Raw genomic sequence first — 22951 nt, forward strand, 5'->3', positions numbered from 1 at the left:
GCCCAGGATGCCAGGGGACCCGAGAGGCCCCACCCCCGACAGAGAAGGGGCAGATACACATGATGCGGGACATGCTGTCTCCTGGGGGCAGTTGGGGGCGCAGCGGAGGGCGCATGGGACCCCAAGCCAAACCCAGCCTCATACACATCTGACCAGCTAGCTGTGTGAGAGAGTGAGGAAGGATTTGCTTTAACATCATGTACTTGTCAGAATTTTCTTTTCCCTTTTTGGGGGCAGCTGGGTGGCACAGTGGCTAGAGGCTGGGCCTAGAGCCAGGAAGACCCAAGTTCAAATTTGGCCTCACACTCTTGCTAACTGAGTGACCCTGGACAAGTCACTTCACCTGGTTGGCCTCAGTTTCTTCATCTATAGAACAGTACCCATGTCCCAATGAGATAATAATTGTAAAGTGCTCAGCATGTGCCTAGCACACAGTAGGAGCAACATAAATGTGAGCTATTATTATTTATTGCAAGAGTTCAGCGCATGCCTGGTACACAGTAGGCCTACATAAATGTGCACTGTAGTTATTTTTTTTGTACTTCAATGGGGGGCGAGAAATAGAAGGGAAAGAAAATGCAAAGAGAAAATGCTTGTTGATCGATGGTACTTTTGTGGACAGAGGGCCAGAGGCCACGGGACAGCCGAGGGGGCCCGGAAGTGCCCGACTGGGTGGTAAGAATGAACAGCAGACATGGAAGGAGGTCTCCAGTGGAGGGCCCCAGGGATCCGTCTGTGCCAAAGACTAGTACAAAGGCATCAAGGGCATGCTCTACCAACTGCAGACAGGGGTCTGGCTGGTAGAATTCGCACCCAAAGAGATTTCCACAGGCTAGAATTTGGGGCTGAATCTAAGAAACTGGAATTTAATAGTGATAAATGTGGGTCAAAAAAAATCAATAAGTACCAGAGAGGGATGGCCATGCTTGGAGAACCATTTGTCTGAAAAAGATCTGGGGGTATGAGAAAGCCACAAGCTCAGTGAGAGCCAAGAGGAGGAAGGAGCAGCCAAGAAAGTGAAGACACCCTTGGGTATCAAAGGAGGCACAGCTCCCAGGGGTGGGGAGGGGATCACCGCACCACTTGCTGTCCTGTTCAGGCTTCCTCTGGGGCATGAGGTTCGATTCTGAGGTAAGATGAAGGGTGACTAGGATGAGGAAAGGTCTTTGCGTCCGGCTGCAGGAGGCTCAGCAGAAGGAATTGGGTTACTCAGTGTGGAGAAGGCTCTTGGGAGCCACCCATCATCACACAGGGAGGAGGGATCAGCCTTGTCTGTGGGACCTGCTAAGACAACTGCTCCCACCTGGAATGGCTGCCTGCACAGGTGGGGATGCCCACGCTGGGCCCCCCAGCAAAGGCTGGCTGACAACTCAGCTGGGGGTGGGGGGGGAAGGAACCCTGGAAAATAAGGAGGGGCTTTCACAAGCCCGTTTTAGGGGCTGAAGCACAGTGCTGAATTGGGGGTCCAAAGCCACGAACACACGCCTGCCTTATGGTGGGCAAGTCCTACCATGGACTTCTGTGGCAGCTTCGGTCTTGGCTGCCCAATTCCAGCTGACTCCATGGCTGCCTTGCTGGGGGACCTGCTCCAGTCCATGCCACCTCCTCAAGCCAGGGATTAGGCCAAGGTGATGGCCCAAGAGGGGATGGCCCTGCAGGATGGTCCTGGAGGTGATGGCCCTGGGGCTGATGGTCCAGGAGGTAACAATCCCAGAGGTGATGGCCCTGGGGCTGACAATAGATCCTGGAAGTGAGGGCCCCAGAGATGATGGTGGTCTAGGCCTTGGGAGGGTCTGGGATCAGATTGGTGGCTGGCAGCATTTGGAGCTGGGTGGCCCCTGGGACTGGCCTTGGTCAGTTCCCTCTGTTTGACCCTGGCTTAGGTGCAGTCAAGGCCACAAGCCTGACCCTGAGGGCAGAGAAGAGGCAGGCTTGGGTTGGGGAGTGAACGGGTGGGGCCCTGAGTGGCAGGGGCAGGTCTGGGTAGCCAAGGAGGTCTCAGTGTCTTGGGGAGCTCACCCTCAGGGGCTGCCCCTGATCTGGGTCAGGGCTCTTCTCCCCCAGGCCCAAGTTCTCAGGGTGGGTTTGGCCACTCACAAACCCAGAGTGCGGGGTGACCGCCCCCATCACACAGATGAGGAAGCTGAGAGGCAGCTCCTGGGGCTGCAGGCCAGCCAGACAGCAGAGTCCACAGACCCAGAGGACAGATGCTCTGTCTGCTGGATGGTGCCAGGTCAGCAGCCCCCACTGAGGGTGTCCCTTCCTAGCAGCACCCAGGGCTGCTGGGGCTGGCACCTTCCTGGCTGGCAGCTGAGCTCTCCTCCCTTCCTGTAAAGGGGCAGGATAAAGGGACATTTAGAGAAAGCACCTTGGGAGAGCAGGATCCCATGGCTTAGAGCCTGTTCATTCCTCTGTTCTTTCATTTGTTCATTCATTCGTTCGTTCATTCATTCATTCACTGCTTGGCCTCAGGCTAGGCTCAGAAAAATGACTCCAAACAAGGCCTTGGGGGAAGGGAGCTGCTGTACTCCGTTTCCCTGGATTGTGGCAAAGCGCTTGCTAAGGGGTTATTCTGGGGGGAAAGATGAAGGTTGTCCCTTGGGATTCAAAAGGGCTTGAGAGCGGCTGGACATGATGGCCGGAGGTCTCCGGTGGAGGGCCCCAGGGATGTGCATGGGGCCCGGGCAGCCAGACACATCCTGAAGCAACGGCCTAAAACATGGGAGGGCCCAATGGAAAGGTTCCCCACCCCCCAGCTTCACTAGAACAAGATGAAGGAAGTTTCCCAAAAAGATCTGGGGGTCTTAGTATACCACAAGCTCAGGGTCAGGAGTATGATGTGGCCATAGGATGAGGCAGGGATGCGGAGCGGAGGCCCTGGCCTGGGCAGGGAGGACTCCCCCAGCCCCACGTGGGAGGTGGTAGCTAACACAGCAGACATGACCGTAACCAGCCGGGTCCAAAGGACCTCATCATGCCCATGGCACAGATAAGAAAACCGAGGCAGACAGAAGTGAAGGGGCTTGGCACGTACTGACACTGATGGAGGCCCCCGCCCCGATCTGGGCATGGCGGCTGCCTTTCTTTTCCAGTTCTTGTAGCATGGACCGCTCGAAGGCCAGGGCAGCGACTCGGGTGAAAAAAGCCTTCACGTTCTCCCCTGCGGGAGGACAGGAGGCAGTGACCAGCTGAGGGAGCCATGCCACCAGGCAGCAGCCTGCTGAACTCACACCCGCCACCCAGGCCAAGAGATGGGAGAAAACCCAGGGCCTCAGAGTGAGCTCTGGCCACAGGCCCACCCTCCCCTCCCCCAGCACCAGGTGGCATGGACAGATGGGGAAACTGAGGTCCCAAGGGGCCAGCAAGTCATCACCAAGACCACATAGGCTGTGCCGGAGATAAAATTTGAACCCAGACCCTGTGATTGAAGAAGTCAGTTTTCACAAGGCTTGGTCCCTGCACCTCCCACCCCCACCCCATCTTGCCCCCTCCCTCAGTCTCTACACTCAGACCCACCTGTTTTGGCAGAAACTGACCAGTACTCGGCCTGCATCTCATTGGCCAGATGGACAGCATCCATCTCTGTTCGCTCACAGGCGGGACCTGACTGGGGGAGAGAGCAGAAGGGGGCGGGCTGTGAGCCACAAACAGTCAGCCCTGTGGAGGAACTGAGGAAGTACAAGAGACTGTTCCCCCTCTCCCAAGTCAGGAGGGGGGAGATGGCTGGGCAGGGCAGGTGCTGCTCCGCTGGGGAATCCAAGTTCATGAACATGGGACAGGAATCCTGGTGGTTGATGGTGAGGCCCAGTGGTCAGCTACTCCGGCCAGCCTGCATAGGTGATGGAAACGGCCTGGGGTGTTGGCAGGAGCAACGGCTGGGTGCCAAAGGAGCCTGTGAGCCAGTAGGAAAGGCCAGAGAGAGCAGCCACCAGGGTCCGGTCTGGGAAATCCCTGGATAAAAGGAGGCTGCCCAGGGCTAGCACACAGAGAGAAGGGGCAGCCAGTGCTAGAGGGCAGCCAGGGAATCCATGTAAGCCCAAGGGCAGGCTGGGAGAAGGGGCCTCTCGGTCAGGGCCAATGGGCACAGGTAGGGAGCGCTCTCTTGCCCACGCAAGATCTCACCCCCCACCCCCAGCCAGCTGGGCCACCAGGAAGCCCGGGGAGGCCCTCGGGCCTTTCTGCTCCATTTGACGATGGGATAGAAGACCTGGGTTAGAATCTTGGCTCTATTGCGCAGGACTGATGTGAGCCCAGGCAAGCCCCCTCCCTCTCTAGGCCTCGATCTTCCACTGTAAAATTAGGGGGGTGAATGGGATGAAATCCCTCTAGCTCTAGCTGGGGATCCGACCCTGCCTCTCGGCTCCCTCTACTCAGTCTCTAGCTCCTGTCCCCAGAGTTGTCTGTGTGTCAGACTGGGTCTGCCTTCCCTGGCATGGTGCCTGGTGCACAATGAGGCATCCATGGTGCTGGGAGGCTGGCAGGCTGAGCCTAGTCCCCTTAGCCCTGGTGCCTCCTCCTGTGCACAGCCTGAGGCTTCCTCAGACTCTAAGACCTGGGAAGTCCTGAATCAGCCCCAGCCTTGGAGGGATGGAGGGAGTGAAGTGGCTTCAGGATCCTGAACCCTGTAAGGCTGGCCAGCCTCTGGGCTGTGAAGGAGGAGCACAAGAGTCTCCGTCTCCAAGCCTGGCCAGCAGCGGGCTCCTGGGGAAACCACTGGAAGCCACTGACTAACTATGTGACCTTGGACGAGCCTCTCCCCACCCTGCAAAGCTGGAGTCTGCTCCCTGCCAGCGCTCCTGCCTGGGCCCCAGACTCCCCGCCCAGCGCCTGTCCATCCCTTCTGCTCCTAGTCCCGGCCTCCAGCCTGAGCTGGCCCCCTACCCTCGGATCCAGTTGCTGCCCAGGGGCCAGGATGGCCACATAGGGCCGGTGAATGGTCAGCAGGTCCCTGGAGGGGCTGGGCACCGGCTGGAAGGACATCCACTTACCAGTAAATCCTTCTTTGTCCCAACTAGGAAGACAAAGCTGGAGCCAGGCTCATTTTCCCTTTGGGCATCTGCCAGCCACTGCCTGCGGCGCGAGAGAGAGGGGCACACTGAGCTGGGCAGGGGGGAGAGGGAGAGAGGGAGAGGAGAGAGAGTGGGGAGAAAGGGGGGCGGGGAAGGGGAGTGGGAGACAGAGGGGAAGGGGAGAGGGGAGGAGGAGGGGAGGGGGGACAAGGAGAGGGGAGGGACTGGGGAGAAAGAGAGGGGGAAAGGGAGGAGGAGGGACGAGGGGAGAGAGGGAGGGGGGAGAAAGAGAGAGGAGGAGGGGAGAAGGGCGGGAGGGGGGAGAAAGAGAGAGGGAGGAAGGGAGAGAAGGAGGAGCCCTGGGGGTACCAATAACAGCCCACCCTTAGTGCCCTGAGCCAAGAGGTCAGGCAGTGAGGAGCAGGAGGGTCTGGATGGACCCCACTGGTGGCCACAAGATCCCTCCCCTCCTGGCCCAAACTTTTAGGTGGGACCCAATCCTGCACTGGCCAACAGTCCTCACCACTGTGAAGGCCAGGGCTGGGGGTGATACAGCCTGGGGGGCCATGCAGCCAATGGCCGACTTTTCCTCTGTGAGGCTGGCACCTCCATGAGACCCTGAAGGCCACATTGGAGACAGGTCCACACAGGAGGGACCTCCAGCTCCATCCTGCATGGGCAGTATGATGATGCCTACCAGTCACGCACACCTCAGATGGTTACTGGGGAGTCGGGTGGGTGGAGGCCTTGACTCTGGCAGCAGAACCCACACCAGGGCTGGGCCCTGACTTGCAGAGACATCGCCAGGAACCCAGGCACTCACCTGGTGTGGCCCAGGGTCTGGATATCTGCTAGGTCAAATGTGGTGATTATAACTGCCCAGGAACAAGAAGTGGGGGTTAGAAACATCCCTGAGACATGGAGAGAGGGTAGAGGGCACCCAACCCCCCCTGGGCAGAGGGCAGAGCCAAGGCTCGGGCCAGTGGGAGCTACCCCTGCCCCACCCACCTCCCAAAGCAGACATCCTGTTCACACCAGGCCCACACGGGCTACTGAGACCCTCAGTCACCTGTGGCCATCTGTTCAGAAGAGCCATGCTGGACCCAGGAGGAGCTGTTCTGAGGGGCAGGATGATGCAAATGCCTGGGACCTGGTCCCTGAGGTAAGCTCCAGCCAGGGGCAGCTTTGACCCAGGGGTGGGGGTGGGGTACTCACCCTGGGCGCCCCTGTAGTAAGCTGAAGCAATGCACTTGAACTTTTCCTGTCCGGCTGTGTCCCAGCTGTGGGGGAAAAGAGAAGAAAGCCCATGGGAGGGGGGTCCCCCAAGCAGACCAGGGGCCAGTCCAGTGCTGAGTAGGGAGAGAGGGAGCCGACAGGGGAGCCCCAGCCCCTTCTCAGTTCTGGCCGAGCCCTCACCCTCTGAATTCCTGCCTCTCCCTTTAGAAGGGCCAGCCCAAAGTCCAGTCACATGCTGGTGGTGGTGACAATCTGGCCCATGGGACCAGCCCATCAAAGGCCGGAAGGGACCTCGGACCCCCTCCCTCATTTTAGAGAGGGTCACTTGGGTGCCTGGAGGGAAGAGGATTTGTCCAGGCAAGGGCCAGATTCACACACAGGTCCTAAGGCAGGCTGTCCCTCCAGCCCAGGCTCTCATCCCGTCCACTGCTCCACTGCTCCAGGACCAGGCCCTTCTCCAGGAAGCTGCCTCATGCCTTCCCTGGGCCGGGTCCTGACTCCTGAACCCTTGGGGGAGGGCCTCCTACACCCCACCTTCTCGGAGACCCAGCATGCCATGGTCAGGCAGCGTCACCACTTCACACACTTTCTTCCGGCCAGTGGTGAGCTGAGATGGTCGGTCTGGTCTGAGGTCAAGGCCTTCAGCTTCCCTGCCTCAGTCAGAGGGCAGCTGGCCAGGGGTCTGACAGTGGCAGCGCCGGGCCCAGAGGGAGGAAAGCAGGGAGGCCAAGGGACCAGGGTGAAGGGAGGGCAGAGGCCCAGGCCCACTTACATCTGGAGGCTGTAGGGGATCCCAGCAATCTGGAACCTCTCGATTTCAAAATCGACGCCAATTGTGGCCTTGTAGTCCCGATCAAAAACATCTTTACAGAACCTAGGAAGGAAACATGGCTTCCATCATCATCCTGCTGGGCTCTGTATGCCCAGTCTTGTGCCAGCTGTGGGCAGGGGGATAGAAGTGGGCACGCTTGTATTCAAGTGCCCTCCTCTGGACGTTGTTCTGACATAGGATGCCAAAGAGGTGCTGCGAGTATTTAGGGACTGTCCCTTCCCTGCCCCACTTAATGGAGCCCAAGAACCTGTGGGATTTGCCCGCCTGCCACATTCCATTGCTGACTTCTACTGAGCTTGAAGGCCACTCAGGCCCCCAGATCTTTTTCAGAAAGAAGTCTGACCACACTTCCTCCATGTGGTCCCTGTGAAGTTGGCTGATTGGCCTGGAAGGCCACAAGTAAATTGATGCAGGGCAAGAAGGCAGCGGGTCGGGGGTAGGGGACACCGCGCAGTCCGATTGGTCAGCCATAAAGGTCAGACCGATGAAGACAGCCAGGGTGAGGACCAAGGACAAAGGCTGAGGAGGAGGAGGCAGAACACTGAGTAGGCCCAGGCAAGGATGAGGATGAGAGCAAATGGCGACTGGCCCTGTTCCAAGCCATCTGAGATGGGCCCAAAGGATGGGGAGAAGAAGGAAGGAGGAGAGGGCCTGCCCCCTGGACCCAAGGGGCAGGTGAGTGGGGGCCAGGGTGAGAAGGGCCTTGACCCAGAAGGCCTGAGAGGGCCCTGAGCAGAACACTGACAAGGTCAGAGAACCAAAGATTTAGTGCTAGAGGAAACACCATGGGGGGGGGGGCCGGGTGTGTGGGCCGGGGGTGGGGGGAGTCAGGCCAGAGAGGGTGCCCAAGGTCACACAGCACAGACCACAGCACTGCTGGGTGGGGGGCATTAGGGGCAGGAAGCCCTGAGAGGAGGCAGCTCCAACAGACTGAAGGAGGCACTGTGGGCACAGGGTGGCAGCCCACCCTCTGGCAATCAGAGGGGGCTGATGGGCACAGCCCCTGAGGGTCTCAGCCAGGACAGATTACCTGTTGATGAGGCTGGTCTTCCCCACGTAGAGATCTCCAAGGACAACCACTTTAGACACCTTCAGCCTGGGAGGGACACAGCAAGGTCAACGCGTCAGTGGGGGCGATGTCCTCGTTCATCGTTCATCATTCGTCTTGCATGTCGGAGAGTGTCCAGCCAACACGGGGGTGCGATAAACCTGCCTGGGGTGTCCTGGTCCCCCCCCCAACATCTGCCCAGGCCCGAGCCCACAGCTGCTGGAAGACACAGCCATGACGGCAGCACCTCCACCCCTAGGAAAGCCTGACTTCACACAAAAGTGCACACACACACGCACACGCGGCCTGCTCCACCCCCAGCCACACACATGCACACATGCACACGCACGCACACGCATGCACATACACACGGTCTGCTCCACCTCCAGCCACATACACATACATACTACACACACGCACACACACGTACACGCACGCGCGCGCGCACACACACACAGACACACGGCCTGCTCCACCCCCAGCCACACACACGCGCGCACGCACACAGACACACAGCCTGCTCCACTTCCAGCCACACACGAGCACACACACGCACACACACACACACACACACACACACACACACACACACACTCACACGGTCTGCTCCACCTCCAGCCACATACACATACATACTACACAGACGCACACACACATGCACACGCGCACACACACACACACAGAGACACACAGCCTGCTCCACCCCCAGCCACACACATGCACACACACTACACACATGCACACGCATGCACATGCATGCACACAGACACACAGCCTGCTCCACCCCCAGCCACACACACGCACACACACTACACACATGCACACACTCCCACAGACAGACACACACACACAAACACACAGCCTGCTCCACCCCCAGCCACACACACACATGCTCGAGCGCACGTACACGCACACACGCGCGCACACACACACAGACACACGGCCTGCTACACCCCCAGCCACACACACACACACACACACACACACACACACACACAGACTGTTCTACCCCCAGCCAAGCTCGCGGCACACAGACACACAAACACAAACATACACAGAGCCCACTCCACCTCCAGCCAAGCACACACGCCCATGCACACAGACATACATGCACACACACACACATAGACATACACAGAGCCAAGTATTTACTAAGCACCTACTATGCGCCCGGGCCATGACAAAACAAGAAGCCCTTTCCCACACCCCACTTCTCCCTCCCCCACCCCAGCTCACAGTCTAATGGGAGAGATAACATGTGAACAAGCTATAAGGAGGATAAAAGGGAGACAATGAACAGGGGGGCAGCCCTGGGATTTGGAGGGGCTGGGGAGGCTTCCTGGAGGAGGTGGGCTTGGAGGCGGTTGGTGGTTGGAGTGGAGGAGCAGAGCAGTCTGGGCAGGGGAACCACCAGGGAGAAAGCCCAGAGGGGAGAGAGGGAGGGCCCACTGGGTCAGAGGGCATGCTGGGGAGTTGGGGTAAAGAAGAGCTCCAAATGCCAAACAGAGCATCTGGTATTTGGTCCTGAGGTTGACGGAGCTGCCAGAGCTTGTGGAGTGGGGGGCATGGTGACATGGCCATACCTGGGCTTTAGGAACATCACTCTAGGGCTTCCCGGAGCCAAGATGGCAGAGGAAGCAGTAGCTCGTGGTCCCTCTCCCATTCTTATCCTGAACACCCAGAAAACAGTGCCCCAGAACAGATCCTGGAACAGCAGAGCCAAGCAGGCTTTTGATCCAGGAGACTGAGAGTTTCAGCAAATAAGGTCTGTACCACAGTCCAGGACAGGAAGTGTCCCAGCAAGCCCAGGCTCCACCTCAGCAAACCAGCAGGAGATCCTGAGCCCCAGAGCGGGGGAGCAAGCAAACGCCAACACCAAGACCCCCCCACACGCCTTACCACAGCCAGGGAAAACTGGCAGACTCAAGCTGGAGAACCACCATGTGAGCTGGCGTAGCCCCAGGTAGGCAGGAGTCCTCCAATAGATGGACCTTCCTGTGCTTCAGCACGGCCCCTGGTGGGCAGATAGGCATCCTCCAGCAGCCAGATCTCCCCACGCTTTAGTGTAGCCCGGGGAAACACAGGGTTATGCTATGTCACCTGGTCTCAGCACACACTAGATACCACCACTAGGACCCCAGCTGAGCACCAGGTTAGTTGCCAGATCCCTACAGCCTCCAACTGCCAGCACCTGAGGCCCCAGCACACAAAGCCAGCAACTAGGCCATGGCCCACCAGCATAAGAAGCTCAGAACAGTGTCCCCTGTACTCCAGCAGGAGAGCTCAACTTTAAAAGCCAGGAAATAGGCAAACACCATGAGCAAAAACCAAAAAAGAACCTTGACCATAGAGAGCTTTTACAGTGACGGGGAAGCTCAAAACACAAATTCAGAAGATGACAACATTGTCAACATACCCACATCTGAAACCTCAAAGGGAGATACGAACTGGTCTCAAGCCCAAAAAGTCTTCTTGGAAGAGCTCAAGAGGGATTTTAAAAGTCAAATAAGAGAGGCAGAAGAAAAACTGGGAAAAGAAATAAGACATATGCAAGAGAGAGTGAACAGTTTGGAAAAAGACAAAAGTTGACTGTAGAAAACAAGTCCTTAAAAAATACAATTGGCCAAATAAAAAAAAATCTACTGAAGAAAATAACTCCTTAAAAATCATAATTGGGCAAACGGAAAAGGACACAGAAAAGCTCGCTGAAGAAAATTCCTTAAAAATTAGAATTGAGCAAGTGGAAGCTAATGACTCCATGAGGCATCAAGAATGAGTCAAACAAAATCAAAAGAATGAAAAAATAGAAGAAAATGTAAAATACCTCATTGCAAAAACCCACAGACCTGGAAAATAGGCCCAGAAGAGATAATCTAAGAATTACAGGACTATCTGAAAGTGATGACCAAAAAAAGAGCCTGGACAGCATCTTTCAACAAATTATCAAGGAAAATGAAAACTGTCCTGATATCCTAAAGCCAGATGGTAAAAGTCATTGAAAAAATCCACCAATCACTTCCTGAAAGAGACTCCAAAATAAAAACCCCAAGGAGTATAGTAGCCAAATTCCAGAATTATCAGGTCAAGGAGAAAATACTGCAAGCAGGCAGAAACAAACAATTTAAATATCATGGAATCACAGTCAAGATTACACAGGATTTAGCGGCTTCTACATTAAAGGATCAGAGGGCCTGGAATATGATATTCCAGAAGGCAAAGGAGTTAGGAATACAACCAAGAATCACCGACCCAGCAAAACTGAGCATAATCTTTGAGGGAAAAGGTGGACAGTCAATGAAACAGGGGACTTTCGATCATTCCAGAGCAGAACAGAAAATTCAGTCTTCAAATACAAGACTCAAGAGAAGCGTGAAAAAGTAAACAGGAAAGGGGGGGGGGCAGAATATGTCACTGAGTAAAGTAAAACTGTTTACATCCCTACACGGGAAGATGATACTTGTAATTCTTGAGAACCGTGTCTTTATTACAACGTTTAGAAGGTGTATATATATAAAGAGGGTGTGGTCTAAGTTGAATTTGATGTGAGGATAAAAATAATTAAGGGGTGAAAAAAAGGACTGTACTGAGAGAAGAGGAAAGGAGGAGACAGAAAAGGGTAAATCACATTGCATGAAGAGGCGCAGCGACCTAGTGCAGCAGACAGAAAGAAGGGAGGGGGCGAGATTTGTTTGAACTTTACTCTCATCAGATCTGAATCAAAGGGGGAATAACATACACATTCACTTGGTTATGGAAATCTACCATACTCTATAAGGATGTAGGAAGGGAAAGGGGAAAGAAAAGGGAGGGGGCTGATAGAAAGGAGGGCACACTGAGGGAGGCAGTGATCAGAAGCATAACTAGTGAGGAGGGATAGGGTGAAAGGAGAGAGAAAAGCATAAATGGAGAAGATAGGACGGAGAGAAAGATAGGTAGCAATTGTAACTGAAGGTGAATGGGATGGACTCTCCCACAATACAGAAGTGGAGAGCAGAGTGAATTAAAAACCACAATCTTATGATATGTTGTTTACAACAAACACATTTGAATCAGAGGAATACACACAGAGTAAAGGTAAAAGGCTGGAGCAGAAATCTATTCTGCTTCAGCTGAAGTAAAAAAAAGCGGGGTAGGAAGATCACTTTGGCAGTGGAGTAGAGGAGGGACTGGAGGGCGAGAGACTGAGGCAGGCAGAACCCCCAGGACAGATGCGGGGAGACGAAGGCCTACACCAGGGTGGGGGCAGGATCAGAGAAGAGGAGGGAGCGTATTTGAGAGATGCTGCAGAGGTGAAATGGACAGGCCTTGGCACCATATTGGAAATGGCGGGGGGCAGTAAGAGAGAGTGAAGAGCCCAGGAGAATAGGGGAGCCCTGGACAGCGATGGGGAAAGTGGCAGGAGGAAGGGCTTAGGGGCAAAAATGGGCTTGATTTTAGACATGTTGAACTTAAGAAGCTGACTGGACATTGAAGATGTCTGAAAGGCAGCTGGAGAAGTGTGACTGGAGGTTGGCAGAGACTTTGAGGCGGGACAGGGAGATCTGAGAATCATCAACACAGATGGTCATTCAATCCATGGGAGCTGATGAGGTCACCCAGTACAGAAGGAGAACAGAGCCCTGAGGGACTCCCATGGTTAGAGGGTGTGATCTGGAAGAGATTCCAGCAGAGAAGACAGAGTAGGATGGGTCAGAGGAGAACCAGGAGAGAGGGGAGAGAGAAGGAGGGAGAGGGAGAGAGAGAGAAGGGGGGAGGGGAGGGGAGAGAGAGAAGGAAAGAAAGAATGAGGGAGAGAGAAGGAGAGAGGAGGGAAGGAGAGAGAGAGAAGGGGGAGGGGAGAGGAGAACGAGAGAAGGGAGGGAGAGAGAGGGAGAAGAGAGAGGAGGGGAGAAGGAGGGAAGGAAAGAGAAGGGAAAGAGAAGGGAAGGAGAGAGAGAGAAAGGAGAGGGAGGGAGGGGGAGGGAAAGAGAGAATGAGGGAGAGAGAGAGAAGGAAGAGAGGAGGGAAGGAGAGAAGGGAGAGGAAGGGAGGGAGAGAGAAGGGGGAGGGAAGAGGAGAGAGAGGAGAGGAGGGAAGGAGAGAGAAAAAGGAGAGGGAGGGAAAGAGAGAGAGAGAGAGAAAGGGAAGGGATGGAAAGAGAGAGAAAGAGAGAGAGAGAGAAAGAGAGAGAGAGAGGGAGGAGGGAGGGAGAAGAGAGAGAGAGGTGGGGGGGAGGGGTGTTGCTCTGAAACCCAGAGAGAGCAGAGTGTCCAGAAGTGCCACCAGCGGCCAAGGCTGCAGAGAGGCCAAGGGGAAAAGGTCATTGGCCTGGGCCCCTAAGTGGTGACTTTGGAAGGGATGGTTATGGTGGAGTGAAGAGATCAGAAGCCTGACCAGACAGGGTATAGAGGAGAGGGGAGGAATTAGTGGAGGCAACAGTGGGAGGCTGCCTTCCTGGGACAGGCAGCCAAGAGGTGGACAGCCAGAGGATGGGAGCCAAGGGGAGGGTTTCTGGGCCCCTCTTCCCCTCCCTGCCCCGCTGATGCGGCTCCAGATAACTCCAGGCACCGGTGAGACCTTGGCTGGGCCTCCAAGCTCCAGCTGCCTCCAGTTTGGGTCCCTTTGCCTAAGCACAGGTGACCAGTGACGCTGACAGCTGTTTTCCCAAGCCTAGCATGCATCTCCTCTGTTTGAGGGGTGCTGGCTCCCCAGCACCAGGGGCAGAGCCTGGAAGAGATAGCTGAGGAGCAAGGTGAGACTGCTGACTTGTCTGGGATCCTTGGGAGACTGTGGAGGGCAGGAGAGGAGAAACTGGCCTCCAGAAGAACAAACATCCAGACACCAAAAAAAGGACTAAGAATGTGCAGCCTGAGTGCAGTGTGGCCCGAGGCCTGGAGGCCAAGGAGTCAGTGTGGCCTGAGGTCTGGAGGCCAGGGAGTCAGTCAGTGTTCCCCGAAGCCTGGAGGCCAGGGAGTCAGTGTGGCCTGAGGTCTAGAGGCCAGGGAGTCAGTCAGTGTGGCCTGAGGTCTAGAGGCCAGGGAGTCAGTCAGTGTGCCCTGAGGCCTGGAGGCCAGGGAGTCAGTGTGGCCTGGGGCCTGGAGGCCAGGGACCCAGTCAGTGTGGCCTGAGGCCTGGCAGCCGGTCAATGTGGCCTGAGGCCTGGAGGCCAGGGAGTCAGTGTGGCCTGAGGTCTAGAGGCCAGGGAGCCAGTCAGTGTGGCCCAAGGCCTGGAGGCCAGGGAGTCAGTGTGGCCTGAGGTCTGGAGGCCAGGGAGTCAGTCACTGTTCCCCGAAGCCTGGAGGCCAGGGAGTCAGTATGGCCTGGGGCCCGGAGGTCAGGGATCCAGTCAGTGTGGCCTGAGGCCTGAGAGCCAGTCAATGTGGCCCGAGACCTGCAGGCCAGGGAGTCAGTGTGGCCTGAGGTCTAGAGGCCAGGGAGTCAGTCAGTGTGCCCTGAGGCCTGGAGGCCAGGGAGTCAATGTGGCCCGAGGCCTGGAGGCCAGGGAGTCAGTGTGGCCTGAGGTCTAGAGGCCAGGGAGTCAGTCAGTGTGGCCTGAGGTCTAGAGGCCAGGGAGTCAGTCAGTGTGCCCTGAGGCCTGGAGGCCAGGGAGTCAGTGTGGCCTGGGGCCTGGAGGCCAGGGACCCAGTCAGTGTGGTCTGAGGCCTGGCAGCCGGTCAATGTGGCCTGAGGCCTGGAGGCTAGGGAGTCAGTGTGGCCTGAGGTCTAGAGGCCAGGGAGCCAGTCAGTGTGGCCCAAGGCCTGGAGGCCAGGGAGTCAGTGTGGCCTGAGGTCTGGAGGCCAGGGAGTCAGTCACTGTTCCCCGAAGCCTGGAGGCCAGGGAGTCAGTATGGCCTGGGGCCCGGAGGTCAGGGATCCAGTCAGTGTGGCCTGAGGCCTGAGAGCCAGTCAATGTGGCCCGAGACCTGCAGGCCAGGGAGTCAGTGTGGCCTGAGGTCTAGAGGCCAGGGAGTCAGTCAGTGTGCCCTGAGGCCTGGAGGCCAGGGAGTCAATGTGGCCTGAGGCCTGGAGGCCAGGGAGTCAGTGTGGCCTGAGGTCTAGAGGCCAGGGACCCAGTCAGTGTGGCCCGAGGCTTAGAGGCCAGGGAGTCAGTCAGTGTGGCCTGAGACCTGGAGGCCAGGGAGTCAGTGTGGCCTGGGGCCAGGGAGCCAGTCAATGTGACCCGAGGCCTGGAGGCCAAGGACTCAGTCAGTGTGGCCTGAGGCCTGCAGGCCAGGGAGTCAGTCAGTGTGGCCTGTGTCCCGTAGGCCAGGGAGTCAGTGTGGCCAGCGGCTTGGAGGCCAGGGAGCCTGAGACCTCCATCACTCCCCCAGCTGTGCTCGGGATGGTCTGCATCTCTCCCTGCTCTGTCCCCAGGGAGAGACAGGGTTGGCAGTCTCCATCTCTCCCTTTGCTGTGCCGAGGACAAGGCAGGCCTGGTGGTTTCCATCTCTCCCCCCACTGTGCCCAGGGCAAGGCAGGGCTGGCATTCTACATCACTTACCCCACTGTGCCAGTCCTCCGCTCCTGGCAAGCAGCTCGCACCTGCCTGTTGAAGTGATCTTTGAGCTGAAGGCAGGCCTCTGGTGTGTACCACTGCAAAGACACAGAGAAGCAGGTCTCTGAGTGGCAGTAGGGGGCCGGGCAGGTGGGCAGCTGGCACCCAGGGGGAAGGCGGGCCAAAGCCTGTCCTTACTGTGCCCACAGCGAGCACCCTGGACAGCAATCTCTGGTCCCTGCTTGGAGCTCTGGGATGATCAACTGGAACATCCCCCAGAGTTAGCCTTTGGGGTGCCCCAAGTGCTAAGACAGGGGCCGAGGGGAAGCATGGTTGGGCAGGGAAGGCCCTTCCCTCTGCGGGCCTGGGTCTCCTTCCTAGGGCTCAGGGATTGGCATCATCCCCTCCGGCTCCAAGAGGAAATGCCAAAGCCCAAAGAAATCCTTTCTGTAGCTTGGGAACTCAGGGTCTTTTGTAGTCCAGATAAGAGCACATGGGGCTAACTCCAATAACAAAGCGCTGACCTCCAACATCAGCCCTCTGAGGCACTTACACTGTGGGATTTCTTCCCCCTGAGTTTCACGGGCCCAGGCCCTCCCCATTCCCTTGTGGCTCGGTCATCCTCTGGGCCCTCTGGCAGCCCTCGTCCCAGATGCCTCCTGCCATGATTGGGACCTCACCTGGCCATGTTCACCCATGCTGGGAGGCCTCTGTACCACTGGGTGGAGGCAGAGCCTTTTACCCGGGCCCACCCATGGCAGATATTTGCTGCTGGCTCTCAGGCCCTTCCCTGTGGCCCACGAATGCCCTTTCGCTGGACCTCCTTTCTCCCCATTCCCTCTAGCTACTCTCTGCTGAACAGCTCCTCAGTATGGCTGGGGAGGGGGACTTCTCACACTCAACAGGTCCAGAGCAGGCTTCCACACCTTCCCTACCTGGGGCAGAGACCACAGTGCCCAGCCTGGTCGGTACAAAACACATTCTCAGGGGAGGCTGTGCCCTCAAAGAAATGAGGTGGGGGCCAATGACCTCCACAGGAGATAGACTAAGACTGGACAGTTCAGTGGGAACAAGACTGTCCTGGAACAGTAGATATGACCCTGGAGACTACAGGGAGCCATGGGAGGTTACCCCAGCCCCTAAAGTGATCTTCCTACAGCACAGGTCAGACCGCGTCATCAGTGGGGAGACTGAGGCAGGCAGAGGTCAGAGGAGAGAGGAATTGCCCACATTTGAGAGATGAGATGGAAGGTGAAGGAGCATGAAGGCCTGGGAAGATGTGGAGGCCCTTGGTGCTGAGAGGGGATGGGGAAGCGCAGGGTTTTCTGGGGGACAGATGAAGAGCTCCGCTTTGGCCACGCCGCAGCTGTCAGGTGGACGTAGGGTCTCAGGGCCGGCAGGTACAATGACAGGTGGCCTGGTCTGCCTGGAGCCCAGATGAAGGGAAGCGGGGAAGCCAGGAGGAGACAGGCTCCACTTAGGACAGAGTGCTGGCTGGCCCTGACCAGGGCTGTACCTTGGGAAAGTCAGAGATGACTCGGTCTCGGCTGACGGGCGGCCCCAGAGGCATCAGGTGCGATTCCATCCTTGCCAAGTCCCTGTGACACAAAACAGAGAGTGGAGGGAGCCCAAGGGGCAGGAAGGCCTATTGATGCCCAGGGGCACAAACACACGACTCTCCTCACTTCTGCAGTCTGGTTCTCTCCCATTCTAAGTCCAGGGAGAGAGGCAGACCCAGCCAGCAAACAAGCCAGCCCCCAGCCCAGGCAGTGGGGCAGCCCTTTGGGTAATGCCTAGAGAGGGCATCGAAGGTTTGAACCCAGAACAGAGCCAGGCTGCAAAGTGCCATAGGTACACGGAAGGGTCAGGATGGCCAGCGCCCATCTGGGCCTCCTCTAGCCGCTGGACTGTGCCCTCCCCTCCACAGAGCTGGAGTCCAAAGGGCCCTCTCCATCTCTGTGATGGCCTCACCCTCTGGAGGGTGGCACCTTCCCTCCTCCCAGGCACCAGCTGCCCACCTGATGTTCCAGGGATTCTTCCCTCGCCTTCACCCTGGCCCCCACCCCCCAGCCCCCAGGTACTACTTCTACCTCTGGGGCATCCCTTCTGGCCCCCCCAACCCTGCCATCAGGCACTGTACCCATCTCTGGGGTGACCCACCCAACCCCCACCCCCAGCCTCTAAGCACCACAGCCCCCTCTGGGCATCCCTCCCTGCCCCCTGCCCCCACATCCACCTCGGGGCATCCTTCCCTGCCCCCACAGTCAGCCCCCAGCTCCCACAGCCACCTCTGGGCATCCCTCCCTGCCCCCTGCCCCCACATCCACCTCCGGGGCATACTTCCCTGCCCCCACACTCAGCCCCCAGGCACCACAGCCACCTCTGGGCATCCCTCCCTGCCCCCTGCCCCCACATCCACCTCCGGGGCATCCTTCCCTGCCCCCACACTCAGCCCCCAGCCACCTCTGGCCATTGCCCCCGGCTCCCTTCAGTCTTTTTCTCAGTCCACAGGCCTCAGCCCCTCCTAGCCTCTCTTCTTCAGCCTCACAGCTTCCTTCCACTGGTTCTGTTGGGGATTTAAAGTAAGACCCACCAAGAACCGGAAGAAGAGGAAAGAACAAGGATTTAGAAAGGGCCTACTGTGTGTCAGGACCTGTGTGTGTAAGTACAAACAGACTCTCACTGGATCCTTACAACCACCTGCTATTATGATCTTACAGATGAGGGCACTGAGGGAGGCAGGGGTTAAGTGACTTGCCCAGGGTCACCCAGCTTTGCTAGCTGTGTTTGAGGTCAGATGTGAATTCGGTTCTTCCTGACTCGAGGCCCAGAGCTCTGTGCACTGGGCAAAGAAAATCACTATTTGGCAGGAAAATCCTGCACGATCTGGGTGTTGTTTAAAAGGAAAAAATTAAAAGAGGAAATGAGTTGGAAACATAGAAGAGTGAATAAAAGCCTGACTGTGTTGTCAGGGAGAACTTTGGGTGCAGAGGAGGACAGCTCGGAGGAGGCACCCAGGCTGCCAGGCCAAGGGGGAGCGGGCAAAGCTCCATGGGCCCCTCTTCCTGAAGAGTCACCCTCAATCGGCAGCCAGCTCATAATGAACAAAGATGGCTCCCCATCCCAATAAGCAGAGAAAGCCCATCCAGACAGCCTGCTGCTTCCCTCACAGCGTGCCTGGCACTGGAGCAAAGCGCCAACGGTCAGTGTAGGCAAGAAGATGGGAAGGAGAATCCGGTGTGGGTCAACAATCCGTAAAGTAACTCGAGAGAGGCACTTCTGCCAACGGGAGACTCCAAAATCCATCCCCTTCCCCCTACCCTGTGCTAGGTCCAGGGCCCAGACCAAGGCCCCTAGAGGCCTGACTGTTTACAGAGGTGCCTTCTGTGGTGGCAAGAGCTGGACACCCAGGGATGCCCAGACGGGGAGGCAGGCGGGCACAAAGAGGCCACAGAGGGGTGAGGTAGGCAGAGACCCCTCCCAAAGCCCTTGTCTCCTGTGGTGAGGGTGTGACCAGCCTGAAGAGGTGGCAGGGACCAGGTGCCCTTGGGGGCTGGGGGCTGGGACCTGGGGGCCCAGGGGCAGGGACCTGGGCCAGGTCAAAATCCATGGGGCTGTCCCAGGATCCTTATCTGAAAAGCTTTTCTCTATTTTCCTCTTTCTTTAGTATTCCTGGCAACTGCCCTGGTAGGGGAGAAGGGAGGGATCTATTTGGCTGTGAAAACTAATTACAGGGAAAAGGGAAGGGAGCTGGAGGGCCATCACTGGCTTTAATTAACACCAATTAAGAATAGAAAAAGTCCTTCAGGCTTCCCACAGTGGGTGCAGGCTCTCACTGCCAGGCAGTGGTGCCTTGAAGGCCAGGAACAGGGGAGAGGCCCCAGAGAGCCCCCAATGGTCTGCCCTTTTGTGGGAGCCAAGATCGGGGGAGGGCTGCCTCCCAGGGCAGTGAGGGGATCCACGAAGCAACCAGGAGGTGCTAGAAGGTGTGACGTTAGGGGGCTCAGGATGACCAGCTGCCAAGGGCCTTCCAGCCCCATTCGCTGCAGAAGTCAGTGACCAGAGTGCGGATGGGGAAGCGTGTTCTACCCTGGATGGAGAGGCAGTGGCCCCCGGGTGCGGCATCTCAGAAGCACAGAATGTGAGCCACTGAGTCCAACCCAGGCCCCAGAGGAATCCCTGCTGGAAAGTACAGCAAGTGGTCCCGAAGCCTCTGCTCCAAGAGCACACCTCCCCGACAGGGAGCCCAGCCCACCACGCTATGCAGCCCCGATGTCCCCCTGCCCCCTTGCTCCCGATCCCTAAGCATGCTCAAAGGGAGGTCGGATGAAGGCAGAGGACAGGGGACTATCTCCTCCTGGAAGCCCTCCCTTCTTAGGACCCCCAAGGTCTCCTCAGCTGTTCTGGCTGCCACATCCCACTTCTGATGCCACAGACCGACCACTCGAAGCACCAACATCTGTCAAAACATGCAGTCTAGCTGCGCCTCCACCATCTTACCTGTGCAGCACTGAGTTTTTGTACCCAAGGTCAAGACTTTACATTGGCCTCACAGGAGTCAGCCCAATTCTCCAGCCCATTCGCCACATCCTTTCAATGTCAACTCTGATCTTCGCTAGGTTAACTACACCTCTGGGCTGTGCTTCCTGAGAGTCACCCAGAGCCCAGGCCCAAGCCCAGATCACAGAGGCCTCCACTAGAGACTTCTAGTCACAGCAAAAATAGACCATTGTGAACCAGCTCCTCTTTTGAGTCCGGCCATCCTATCCACCCTGAATCCCTAGAACCACACGTCAACCAATCCATCTTCTCCACCTGCACTGTCTGAGATACTTTATCAACACCTGCTAAAAGCAGGCCACCTCTGTCCAGAGCACTCCCCTCATTGGTGAGTTTAGCAGTTTAGTCCAGAAAGAAAATAGGATTAGTCCAGTGTGACCCCCTTGGTCTTGACAAAGCCAGGCTGGCTTTGAAGAGTCATCACTTCCCTGCATATAGGGAGCCAATCATCTTTCTAATGGTCTTTTCAGGAATTTTCCTAGGAACCAAAGTCAAGCTCACTGGCCTATGGTTTGCAGTCTCTTCTCCTTTGTTTTTGAAAAACAAGATGGTAGAACACGTAGACTCGAGGTGCCCTTGTCTCAACTTTCACTCACATTGACAAGTCAGGTCACTAGTGTTCTATGCTTAGCCCTGAGCAGTTAGGTGGGGGAGACGGGGAGGAATGCTATAGCTTAAGAGCCCCCACCAGTGTGCTTCCATACCATGATATTAATTGATATAAGTTGACCAATTGTCAGCCAAATTGAACTTTTAGAAAGAGTAATTTTAATAAGATAACAAAAGTAGTTACAAGCAATCCTCCCATCCCCAACCCCCCCCCCCCCACCTTTTAAAGCTCACAAGGTCCTCCTGCAACCAAGGAGAGCCCAGGAATGAGGCATTTTCCTCCCCACCACGTGTGTCCGTCTCACAGGGTTCTCCTTCCTCTCCACAGGCTCAAGTCCCCAATTCTGGGTGGTTCTAGACAGGTCCTCCCAACCCAAAACCAAATTTTTACCAAGTCCTTGCAGACTTCGTGGGCAATGCCATGCCAGTTATCAAGGCCTACATCTTGAAGCCTAAGATTGAATGAGTCGATATTCTTGGCACTGACTTAAAATGGGATAGGGTGATTTGACTGACTCCATTGATTCCACCAGTCTTATAGGGTCAATATTTGTTCTTCTCTGGTACTGGGGTTCCTTTTGTTTTCTACTGTCTTTCAACTATCCCAGACACGGGGCTCAATAATCCCACCTGGTGTTTTTGTCAGAACCCAAGGATGTACAAAGTTCAGCTGGGCCAGAGAACCTGGTCTCATGCAAGCCAGCTCTTACTGTCTCCTCAATCATTTTGGGTGTAAAGTCTCTGTTATGGGAGTCATTTTTGTTTGGCCACATCCAGGGCAAAGGTCCTTCTGCTTTGCAGAAAGAATACAAAGCGATTATTGGACAGTTCTGTCCTCCTCTCCGCTGTCAGTGATCACTGTGCCATCCACCCCAGCAGAGGTCCTAGCCCTTCTCTGAAATTCCCTCGCCCCTTGCCTGTTCAGGCTTATTGGGCTCCTGGGTGGTGCAGTGCATAGAGCAATAAGCCTGGAAGCAGGAAGACCTGAGTTCAAATCCAGCCTCAGACCCTTCTAGCTGTGTGGCCCTGGGCAAGTCACTAACTTCTGTTGACCTCGATTTCTTCACCTGTAATACGGGGATAACAGCATTCACCTCCCAGGGCTGCTGTGAGGAAAAGGTAAGCTGAGAATTGTAAAGCTCCTGGCCCACATAAATGTTGGTCACTCATATTATTACAGGGCAAGGCCATACTCCCCTATCTGTCTCCATTCCCTGGCTGGTGGGCATCTTACATTCTTTTGAACGTCTTGGCTGGAGAGTTCACTGTGAGGCCACATCAGCGCTTCAGATAAATCTCATTTTTCCTCATTGGAATTCTAGCATTGTGCTCAATCCCTCCTGGGCAGAACTTGCCTGAAGAATTGTGCCTGTCCTTCCTTCAGAGGCAGCTAGGTGGTGCTGCAGGGGACAGAGACTGTGACCCTGGGCCAGTCACTGCCTCTGCCTGCGTCCACTTTCTCACCGTAAAATCACAACAGCACCTCCCCCAGAGGCTGCAGAGAGGGACAGACGAGATCTTTGTAAAGCTCTTGGCACACTGCCTGGCACAGAGTAGGCAGTTAACCAACACCTGTCTCTTCCTTCACCCCCTCTTAACCCCCTGAGCTCTGCTCTCCCCTAGCCTGGACGCAGGTCAGACTTTGTCCATCTCCCTTCCCCCTCCCCATCACGCGCTCCAGGGCAGCTCCCAAAGCGCAGCTCGGATCTGGCCTCGGGAGCTTCCTCGCCAGGGAAGTCTCATCCCTGCTCCCTGCCTCACTTTCCCGAAGCTGGCTGCCCAGAGCTGGGGGAGGGGGCTCCCTGTGAGCATAAGAGGTAGCCCCGGTCCGTGCACAGTGGAGGATTCCAACCCTAAACCTGAATGCCTATGGAAGGAGCTCCGCCCCCAGGGGTCTGGCTAACTGACGATCCCCACCACCCTCTCCCCCACTTATGTGCCCAGCCTGAGTTCAGCCACAAAGATGCAGACTACAAAGCGGGCCTGCCCTCCGGAGGGCCCCGCTCCACCCCGTCCCGCAGGCCTTTCAGTCCGGACCCCAGACTAGGGAAGGAGGGTGGGGCCCCTTACCGAGGCTGCTCCGTCCAGGCTGCCGGGATCCGCCCGAGGGACGCTCAGCGTCACCATGGCAACTGGAGGACACGCATGCGCAGTGCGTGCCGTGAGGTGGGAAGGGCGTGTGC

The 22951-nt window shown here is 56.6% G+C and overlaps 1 protein-coding gene across 3 annotated transcripts; it reads right to left on the minus strand.

The window, feature by feature from the left end:
• Positions 1-448: 448 nt before the first annotated feature.
• On the minus strand, positions 449-22951 carry RAB36 (RAB36, member RAS oncogene family). 3 transcript variants are annotated; one of them, XM_036741838.1, is made up of 11 exons: positions 22839-22951; positions 17116-17197; positions 15606-15697; positions 8108-8173; positions 7018-7119; positions 6225-6289; positions 5833-5884; positions 4989-5070; positions 3517-3607; positions 3035-3160; positions 449-2328 (listed from the first exon to the last, which is right to left on the minus strand). In XM_036741838.1, exons 2-11 carry the CDS (start codon positions 17182-17184, stop codon positions 2264-2266), a joined length of 810 nt encoding a protein of 269 aa, XP_036597733.1. In that variant the 5' UTR covers positions 17185-17197; positions 22839-22951; the 3' UTR covers positions 449-2263. The 3 variants fall into 3 exon arrangements, with proteins under 3 accessions (XP_036597733.1, XP_036597732.1, XP_036597734.1); XM_036741837.1 differs by having other exon boundaries at positions 462-2328; positions 3537-3607; positions 22839-22871; XM_036741839.1 differs by lacking the exons at positions 15606-15697; positions 17116-17197; positions 22839-22951 and adding an exon at positions 9709-9999 and having other exon boundaries at positions 462-2328; positions 3537-3607.

This window comes from Trichosurus vulpecula, chromosome 1 (genome assembly GCF_011100635.1).
Source record: "Trichosurus vulpecula isolate mTriVul1 chromosome 1, mTriVul1.pri, whole genome shotgun sequence".
Classification (NCBI taxonomy): Eukaryota; Metazoa; Chordata; class Mammalia; order Diprotodontia; family Phalangeridae; genus Trichosurus; species Trichosurus vulpecula.

What these genes read in the sequence shown, in the direction of transcription:
- RAB36 (XM_036741837.1), bottom strand. Translation starts at nt 17,184, where the DNA reads ATGGAATCGCACCTGATGCCTCTGGGGCCGCCCGTCAGCCGAGACCGA. An exon ending in CGGAGGACTGGCACAGTGGG is followed by an intron (nt 8,174 to 15,605) that starts GTAAGTGATGTA and finishes TGTCCCTCCCAG; the next exon opens with GCTGAAGGTGTCTAAAGTGG. An exon ending in GGGGGCCTCCATCAGTGTCA is followed by an intron (nt 2,329 to 3,034) that starts GTACGTGCCAAG and finishes GCCCCTTTACAG; the next exon opens with GAAGGGAGGAGAGCTCAGCT.